This window comes from Montipora capricornis, chromosome 11 (assembly GCF_036669925.1).
Source record: "Montipora capricornis isolate CH-2021 chromosome 11, ASM3666992v2, whole genome shotgun sequence".
NCBI lineage: Eukaryota > Metazoa > Cnidaria > Anthozoa > Scleractinia > Acroporidae > Montipora > Montipora capricornis.
The window spans coordinates 10,857,269-10,867,268 of NC_090893.1; the positions used below are offsets into that span (position 1 = coordinate 10,857,269).

The 10,000-nt window shown below is 42.1% G+C and overlaps 1 protein-coding gene across 1 annotated transcript in view; it reads left to right on the forward strand.

The window, feature by feature from the left end:
- Positions 1-10,000, forward strand: part of LOC138023077 (uncharacterized) — a 27,710-nt gene that overhangs the window by 15,429 nt on the left and 2,281 nt on the right. Inside the window, exons 6-8 of the mRNA XM_068870108.1 lie at positions 2,390-2,663; positions 3,210-4,036; positions 5,442-5,642. Of these exons, the coding sequence (XP_068726209.1) occupies positions 2,390-2,663; positions 3,210-4,036; positions 5,442-5,642 (1,302 nt within the window). The remainder of the gene's footprint in view (positions 1-2,389; positions 2,664-3,209; positions 4,037-5,441; positions 5,643-10,000) is intronic.

A 10,000-nucleotide genomic window follows, 5' to 3' on the forward strand; every position in this document is an offset into this window, starting at 1 on the left:
CTTCCCCCTCCACGGCCTCTGTTAAACTCTTTTGTTTGCATGGGAACATCTCAAAATTTACTATTCATCTGTCTTCTTCTGTCACGATAATCTCTTCTAGCCTACGTTACAGATTGTGTTCTTCCCTCGTAAGTTCACTAGGCGCACGGGCATTTTTCCCTCTCTCTTTCCCTGCAGTCAGCGTGTTCGAAATGACGTTCTTGTTCTAATTCATCCCTTGCAATTTCTTCATCACTTAAATCTGCCATTGACCTCTCCATCGTCACTTCCAGTTGCTCACGCCCTGTCACTCGCATCCTCTGGCGCATCGTGATATTCCAAAGTTACAAAACTCGTATTCTGGTTGTCATAGAGCGAGTTTTAATCGAGTATCGTAAAAACAAAACCAAAGTAATTATTTTGGCCAATCAAAAAGGACGGAGACAATCCAGTAAACCAGTAGTAGTAGGTAGTCTGGCCCAGTGGTTAGGGCGCTTGCCTTGAGATCCGGAGATCCCGGGTTCAAGACCCGCTCTGACCACTCCCTGAATTTGTTCCTGGTAGTCCCTGGTTCAACTTCCCAGCTGCACTTGTAAATAGCGGACTGGTTTGCCTCCGGCCAGTTGGGATTCTTAACAGTTGTTGTTGTTGTGTTCTGTTGTTTCGTTGATTGTGTTTCATTGGCCCTGAAAAGCCCCTATGGGGAGCGGTCAATTAAGTATGTATTGTATTGTATTATTGTAAACCAATCAAAACTCGAAGCAATCACAAGTAGCCGACACAAAGCGCGGGAAAATGTGCACGCAGTGCACGCACTAGCCGTGATTGGTTTTGGTTTCACTTCTAATTGGTTGAAAAAATGGCGCGAGAACTTCGAACCAATCACTGAGGGAAGTAATGCAAAACCAAAGCAATAGACCACTTTCGATGAATTAAAATTCACTCCAAAACAAAAGGCATCATCTCGAGGCTCTAGGGAATAAACTCATACAAATCCTTATATTTTTCCCCAGAGCCTCGAGATGATGTCTTTTGTTTAGGCCTGAATTTTAATATATCGAAATTGGTCTATTGCTGGTTTTCACTCACGTGATCAACAGCCATGATTTTCAACGAAAACAAAAGGAAGCGTTTGCATAATAATAGAGTTCAATTCCCGGAGGATTTGGTCGGGGCACCAACATGGCCGCCTTTTCTTTGTTTTGGGCACCAACATGGCGGTCGTGACGTCATGTGAAAACCGAGAATTCGCTAATTACTTTCGACGCTCAATTGAAAACCGCTCTATTGCCTGCATTAGCTTGTCCGTTAACTCACTCAAGTTATGTTCCGGAAATGCGCTTAATTAGATGCACACCCAATTTTGACATCCAGTTGGAAGTGTCCCCTTACGTCTAAGCCTTTGCTATCTATTTGCAACAATAAGGTGAGGGTGAAGGTTAGCGTTATTGTTAGGGTTACTGTGGGTAAATGCAGCTGTTACTTGCTTGAGGAGCTACAACATTTGGGGGAAATTTGGTGATATTAATTGTCTGTATTCCGAGACAGTGATGCTGAAGCTGGGGACAAGTACAAGGGGACACTTCGTGTCTTTCTCAATATATCTTTAACCAACCAAAATCACGCGACGTCAGTCCATTCTCAAACATCGCAAGCATACCTTTCTCAAGCCTGAGCGAGTGTCATTTTTCCAACAACGTCATCCCCTTCCAGATTCGCTTTTCCATTGCACTTTATTACAATCTTTTATTCTCCAGTCTCCCATTTTGTCGTTTGGTAATATTCGGAGCACTAAGGTCTGCATTTCTAATTTTTAGCTCAGATATCCTACTATCAAGTGTTGCCATATAGCTTTCTGTACCAGGAGTCTTGGGCAATGTTACACTTTTCTTGAGCAGTTCGAGTGCCCCCAGATTTGTATTCCTATTGACTCTTCCCATAAATGAAAGTTGAATTGCGTTATCCCGCACCACACCCAATCATGGAATTGTTTTGAATCTTCATTTCGGAAGCGAGCCATAACTCATAACCAAAGGTCCCTTGGGGTCCTCACGCTAAATATCTAATTCTTTCCTTAGAATTCTTGCTGTTTCCTGTATCATAGTATTTTGGAGAAATGGAGTACTAATTTTAATGTCCAGGTTTTTTGACCACTTCAGTCTCCAGGTTCATTTTTCCTCATCCCAATGATCCTACAACAATAATGAGGTACCATCTGCACACTTCTTATTTTCCACGCTAACCTGGACTTAACTAAATGTGTTCCACATCCTTGTAGTTTCTCTTTTAATCTCCTGGGGCCAGTTTTTCGAACTTGAAGTCTCGAGAGTTTTCGGGTGTCACAATTCCCTCTGTATCTTAATAAGTGAGAGGTTTTAGCTCATCAATTTTCGCACCATTTCGCAATTAGTTATCTTGAAAACAGACTAAAGACCACATTTTTAAAACGAGTGGGTGGCGTTTCCACGAATGGCTTTTCGGGTCCGAAAAGTCAGCGTAACGTTCGAGAAACGGCTCCCTGGCATGTTTCAACTCTTTCATTTTCCTCTTCACGAATTCTCCGATCTCCTGGCACAGCATATCGACATGTCCGGTCTTTTAGCCTCAATGATATTATCACATTGGATGTCTTACCCATTTTGATCTATATCATCCTCCTTCAATGTTCTTTTCACTCCCGCTTTTCTTAATTAACATTGCCTGACTGCAATTCTTTACAGACCAAGACAGATTACTTTCTTTCCTTCAGACACAAGCTCCGCAACTTCTAAGTTCGTAACCCATTCATTTCTGACGTTGCCTCCATTGACAAGTAAAATCGTCTGGCTTTAGACAGAGTAAATGTTACATGGTACAGTAGTTCCATTTAGTAGACAAAACTGAGGTTTATTTGAAATCAGAAGCATCAAATGTCTCACTCTTAGAACTGAAAGAGTTAATAATCTCTTTAGCAAAGAGCTTAAGATCATGAGATTACCCACGAGGAGTTGCTGGTTCACTTTGAGGTCAGCCAACTTGTATCCTAGTTGGGCCTGTCTACATATCTTTGTAAGTGGTATCATACAATTTACAAAATTAGCGAAGAAAGGCTGTCTCCCTGGAATATGCCTCTTGTAATGTTTAAATACTTATTTTATTTAAATACTGCATTTGAAAATTAGGGCGCAGAAGTTATCAGTATAAACTCCGGGGTCCTCTAACTAATCTAAAACTGAAAAAGTATAAATAAGCGTGTTTTATTATTATCGTTGCTGCTTATGTTATTATTAGTAGTATTAGTATCCTTGAAGAATTTTTTTTCTTCTTGCAGCTTTCTTTTTGACGAAGTTGGAGTATTTTATCACCACTATACGCGAAGCATTGCTCGAGTCGAAGTTCGCGGTGTCTTTGGAGACAATTTCGACGCCCTTAAACCGAAGGCGTCCCCAATGTTCTCAAATGTTTCGGTTAAACAAACTGCAGATAATGTGATCAAGGCAAATTCCTCCAACTTTTCTACAGCAGGGGACTTTCTGTCTGGCGTTTTGTCACCCAAAGGAGCTAAATTTATGGAATATGTGTACGGCTTTAACGGTAGCTACATGCAAGAGATCAACCCTGAAAGTTATAAAGCATATCTCCAAGAAACACTTTGGGATGAAAACCAAAGGAATGAAGATCTTAGACCCGCTGGGGGACTGTCCGAAGGAATTGAAAAGCTGAAGGAGGAAGTGCAAAATCAAGGTGGAAAAATATATCTTTCAGAGACAGTGACCTCAGTCGATAAGGATGGAAGCAAGTTCGTGCTCCAGACATCAAAACAAAAAGTGAAAGCCAACAAAACAGTCCTAACAGTAGGACCGTCAGCTCTCAAAAGGATCACTGGTGACATCATTAAAAACATCACAGATCACAAAATATTTGAGTCCATTGTAACGGTTCCCGCGTTCATTGGAGCAGCGGTTTACCCAAGCGCATGGTGGGAGGACTACATAGCTGTTGAAAAAAATAATTCTTTAAAGCCACTGGAAATGTTTGTTTCTAACAGTAACTGCAGTGGAATTACAATGCCTTACAGGTAAATGCTTCTTTTCGTTCATTGATCATGTGACTCAACGCAAAGCAGCCGGCTTTGCAAAATCCTAGAAATGACAACCGCTCCTCAATCGCGTTCCCAGAGCCCACGGATCTTTTGGTCAACGCCAAGACACAGAGCTCTGCGTAGATACGTCATGTAATAATGATATGGTTTGACTAAGCCCTATATAGGGGTATTTACTGATTCACTACATGGCCTGCACAGGTCTACATGACCATACATAACCCTACACAGGTATACATGGCCATGTCGATCATGCTAGCACATGGAGCTCATGGAGCACGGACCTCACTGCGCTCGGTCCGTACACCCTGACCTCGGGCCAAATATTTTCCCGTCCGGCCCTCCCACTCAGTCAAAAAGTACATATTATTTCATCGAATTCTTTCACGGGAACTCATGAACCCCACAAATTGACCTGCTCCTAATTGAATGACTTCATGCTCAGTTGGCAGAGCATTGCATCGGGTTTCGAATCCCGCTGAAACAGGTGTTTTCAAGAGACAATGGGCCCTTTGCAGGATAATGATCACATGGTACAAAAACCGCCATACTGGAACGCAAATTGCCCTCTGGGACATCTAAACAAAGACAATTTCGATTAACTTGCTTTGTTTTAGATGTCCCAGAGCGCAATTTGCGTTCCAGTGTGGCGGTTTTTGTAACCATGTGATCATTATCCTGCAAAGGGCTCATTGCGAGGATCAGTTCGTCCATTTATTTAACGGCAATCTCGGCAACTCCAAGTCTTTACCAGAAAGGAAAGACTGGGACTATCGATCAAAGACTATTTTTTTAAATTAGAAAAATAAAATAAAATAAAATAAATGAAAAGTGTGCGTCATATTCGCCGAATATAGGGTAATTTTTGGCACTGTATTCGGACTACAGAACGGCTGAGATTATCAACCAAAGAGCCCCTCATTCACTCCAGACAAGATTGTCTTAAATGAACGACAAGGCGCGCTCCATTGGCCGAGGTGAAGTTTTTATGTCTTTGTGGCTCAAGTAACACAAATGTGCTGCAGTTGAGAGTTCTTAGAAGCGAGATGACTAGTTACCGCACAGCAAATTGCGCTATACATGTACTCTCTTCGCCGGAACCAGTCTCGTTCCCAGAGTCTCTCATCGACGAAGAGACCCTGGGAACGAGGTTCAGGGTGCGCGGGAACATGGAACTATATAGGGCCAGATGAGCTCTGCGTCCTTCTCTGCGTCGGTCTTGCAGTTAACGCACTCATCATCAAAAGTTAGATCTTTGGCTGAAAAGTGCTAATGTGGCTTTCGTGATAATTCAAGCAAAATACCATTGGATCATTTGATAGTTTACGCCTTTGGTTTTAATCTGTATTAAGTTATTTTGTTTCCCCTTTTATAATTACAGGGGTCCAGGTCCTAACGGTGTTGCGGTTCTTCAGACGGTAGCAAATAAAGGTGGATGTAGTGATTATTGGGGGAATAAGTTAAAGAAATCTAAGGATAACGTCGACAAAGAAATCAAAACAGCTTTGGAACACAAGTTTCAGAGAAATATCACTGTGGAACCCTTGAATACCACCTATAAATATTGGGAAGACGGATTCTGGTAAGACTCAACGTCCAACGGTTTGTCGCTCTCCGCGGCATTTTCTTTCTCAGAATACTGATTTGTAAATCGTATACCGAGCTTGGGCTGCCTGTTTACAAAGTTAACCGTTCTCCTTTTACGAGAATCGAATTGATTACCATTTGACAAATTGTAATAGACCAATTCGGCTAACTCAATGTTGTACCCAATTCAAATCTCTCGGGGTGAAGATTTTTTGTGTGTTGAATTTGCATGACAATGAAGCATTCACATTTAAATTATATGGAAATACTTGGAACAAAACTTTGGAGATACTTGGGACGCGCGGTGACCTCATGGTTAGTGTGCTCGACTCCGGTTCGAGTGGTCCGGGTTCTGGTCCTGGCCGGGGACATTGACATTGGGCAAGACACTTTACTCTCACGGTGCCTCTCTCCACCCAGGTGTATGAATGGGTACCGGCGAATCTAATGCTGGGGGTAATGCTGCGATGGACTAGTATCCCATCCAGGGGGGAGTAGAAATACTCCTAGTCGCTTCATAGTACGAAAACCGGAGATAAGCGCCGTCCTGATCATAGGCAGCCCAAGTTCGCGTCACTAGAGAGCGTATAATTATTAATTACTAGTGGGAAGATGACCTTTTAGTACAAGCGGTGTTGCGTTACAGGCAGCCGCTGAGAATTTAAACGCGTTACAAGACTTTGTAAGGGGAATAAAATACCGTCGATTATGAAGCCTAAAAAGCGCTCAATTTAACGTTCATTCAGTAAAATGAATAAAAATGACTCACCTCTGGTGTATTTTTGTGCGTTTTGGTACTTATTTTACCGTTTCGGGAATTCCGTATTTTCACTGTTCTAAGACGAGGTATATACTCCATGGGAGAATGCCATGGATGCGCCGTAATACTAATACTAAGCTTGCTAAGACGAAGTCAAGGCTGCACTCGAAGATTTCGACCGTAGTCAGCTCAGAGGCGGTTTGCGAACCGAAAATCCATCCTAGCCGCGATTTTTTCACGCAAAGCTAAAGCCCCATAATTTGCGAACCTCGGCGAATGTTTCGTCGTCAAAAATCCCCACGCACTTGGCTGGAAATGTCCCATCCCCACGGCGGCTTCTCGAACATCTCCATCGTTACGACGAGAATCCGCTGTGGGGATCGGGTAAGTGTTGTACATGAAGTGACTGTACCTCATCGGGTGGAGTTAATTTGACCTCGGACCCAAGCTCCGTGACCATTCACAAGATCATTCACCAGCTATCGTGGAATCGGAAGCAGAAAATGCTCATTTCCAGCCAAGTGCGTGAGGATTTTTGAAGACGAAACATTCACCGGGGTTTGCAAATGATGGGGCTTTAGCTTTGCGTTAAAAAGTCGCGGCTGGGATGGATTTTCGAGGCGCAAACTGCCTCTGAGCTGACTACGGTCTTAGTGTGCTACCTTCACTTCGTCTTAGAACAGTGAAAACACGGAATTCTCGAAACGGTAAAATAAGCACCAAAATGTACAAGAATACAACAGGGATGAGTCAGTTTTATTCACTTTATTGAATGAACGTTAAATTGGGCGTTTTTTAGGCTTCATAATCGACGGTATTTTATTCTCCATACAAAGTCTTACAACGCGTTTAAATTCTCAATGGCTGCCTGTAAGAGGGGGACATTGGGATTTTCGGTTTTGCGGTTTTGGCTATTTTTTAGATTGGTTTTTCGGTTCTTGTGCCAAAAGACTTCGGTTTTTCGGTTTTGGTACTCATTGCGGTTTGCGGGTTTTTCGTTTTTTAGCGTCTGGTTTTCGGTTTTCGTAAAAAAAAGCGGTTTTCGGTTTTGTTATCCGATGTGCTTTTTGGGTTTTTCTATTTTGCCCTATTTGGGTTCCGGTTTTTCTTAGATTTGAGCGGCAATTGATCTCGAATAGAGTGGTATTATAATAATGGCTTATATAACCTCTTTAATCAGTCGTTTGAATTGATTGATCGGGGGGACTCTGCTTTTCTTAGTTCTAATTGCAAACTGTTCCACAAAACTGCGCCACTAAATAGCTAAAGCTGTTTTTTGTAGTAGTTTGTGTAGTAGTTTGTGCGCGGTTGTTATTCACAGAGTCTCTCAAGCAATAACCAGAATCGCGATGGACAATTTTCGAGCAGAGATACTCAGGTGCTAGTCCCTGTAGGGACTTAAATACCATTGTTGCTCTTTCAATTTGCCTTTGAGAGACTAGGGATTTCCATCTTAAGAGTTCAAATAAATTGTTCACATGAGCATCGTAGTTAGAGTAGGTCAAGACACGGGTTGCTCTGTTTTGTAGTTACTCCACAGTTTCCCCTAACAATATTGCAGTAGTTGAAATGAGGTTGTAGTAGGGCCTGATAAATAGAATGTAAGGTCTCATAGGGTACAAGATGCCTGTTTTCACTCACATGATCAGTAACCTTGTGTTTCCTCCGGAACAAAAGAAAACGTTTGAGTGATAATCATAATAGAGCTCAATTCCCGGAGACGTCACATGAAAACACTTTATAGCCGCGAAACGCCAAAGTTATTGAGAGGAATGCCTGACAAACTAAATGTCACGGTAGGGAAATACGCGTGTCGAATGACGCCCGAGTTGGTGCGGAGTGGATGAAGATGAAGGACCCATGAAGATCTGAACGAGCGTGAAATGAGTGAGAAGCTAGTGACTCTGATAAAGGCCAGCAAGAATTTGATAAATGCAGTGACGAACTTAGTGCAGATGAAAACATGAAAACAATTCCCAGGGCCAGCAAGATGAATTAGGGACATCGACGAATTTTCTCTTTGGCGCAACATCGGGATATGGAAAGGCGGTGCCCGGAAGGGGGGGGGATACTCCCATATAAAAAGGGGAGGGATGCTCGTCGTCTCGCTGGGGGTGTAAATTTCGGGTTTTGGTCTCACTTGGGGTGTTTTGGGCAAAGCGCAATCATAACTATGTAGCCGTGAAAATCTCCTTTAGGGTTGCGCGCGAAGAAATATAAAAGTGTATATTTACACTTTTATATTTCTTCACGCAGGTGAAAGTATTAGACGATAATGTCTTTGCCATCATTAAAAGCTGCTGTATTTTTTTTAGTATTTTTCTGGGTTATAATGGTCTCTTTTAGGGGTCAAAAAACGCCCTGGCCACGCCCAGATTGGTCTCGTTATGGGTTTATTGTAAAATTTCAGCCGAGCATCCCTCCCCTTTTTTTATGGGAGTCCTCCTCCCGGGGGCAGTGAGGTTCAATACTCGACGCCGGGTTTAAGTAAGTATGTGTTTATTACCACATTTAACCTTTTGAGTAGTTCCTGCTGCCATTTAAAACAAATAACAAACAGTCGCGGTTAGCTCCTCAATGCAATCGCATGTCAGTAGACCAAGATTAAACATTCCATTCGAATCTCCAAACTGTCAGGTCTTAGTTACTAAATAGAAATGTTCAATTAGAGAGTTTTGATTGAAGTTTCCGGAGCTATAGCTTTTTGCGATTGCAAAAATGCAATTTTAGAGAGGACTTGTGTGCAAATTCTCCTAAGTTAACTTGGCTCCATTACCAGCTGCGTTACTGAAAATGAGCCCACAAAGTCCGGGCTCAAGAGAGCAGAAGAAATAAAGCCTATGATTTTAGCAGATACTAAAAGATATGAAGGCTTTAGACAAGTCCATGACATTCACAATTACTTTGATGAAATAAATTGTTAGTGTAGTTTGCTCTGTACGCCGCACTTGTCACCATTGTATCGGTTTTTTTGACGGTGTATGCGGTTTTCGGTTTTGGCCGAGTTTTTTGCAGTTTTGCGGTTTTGGATGATTTTTTCTTCGGTTTTGCGGTTTCTAATACACCCCAATGTCCCCCTCCTGTAACGCAACACCGCTTGTACCCCACTAGTAGTTAATTATTGCACGCTCTCTAGTGACGCGAACTTGGGCTGCCTATGGCCTGATGGGCCTTCCTAAGCTCGTAACCCCAATTTTGGAAACTGTTCAGACATTCTTGACACCTAAAAAACATTAACTACAAGCTTTCTTTCTTTCCATTTACCCTTAGTTTTTCATCTTTCACAAAAGCTAGGGCAAGGGTTTACAATATTTCGAGTTCATCTTCATCGTTGTCGCTATCAGAAGTGATGTCAATATCTTCTCTTTTGATTTCGCGTATTTAATCGCGTTAATTTCCTTTATTATGAAATTCTTCCTCCTCTTTCGCGTTAATTTTCTTTTTTCGAAAGTCGTTTTCCATTAAATTCGCGTTAATTTAAGTCGCGTTAATTTCCAATACCTTAATTTCATGGAGCGTTAATTTCCTATAATAAGGTACACCTTTTTGGTCACTCAAAGTAGTTTGATTGATTGCAACACGATTGCAACCAC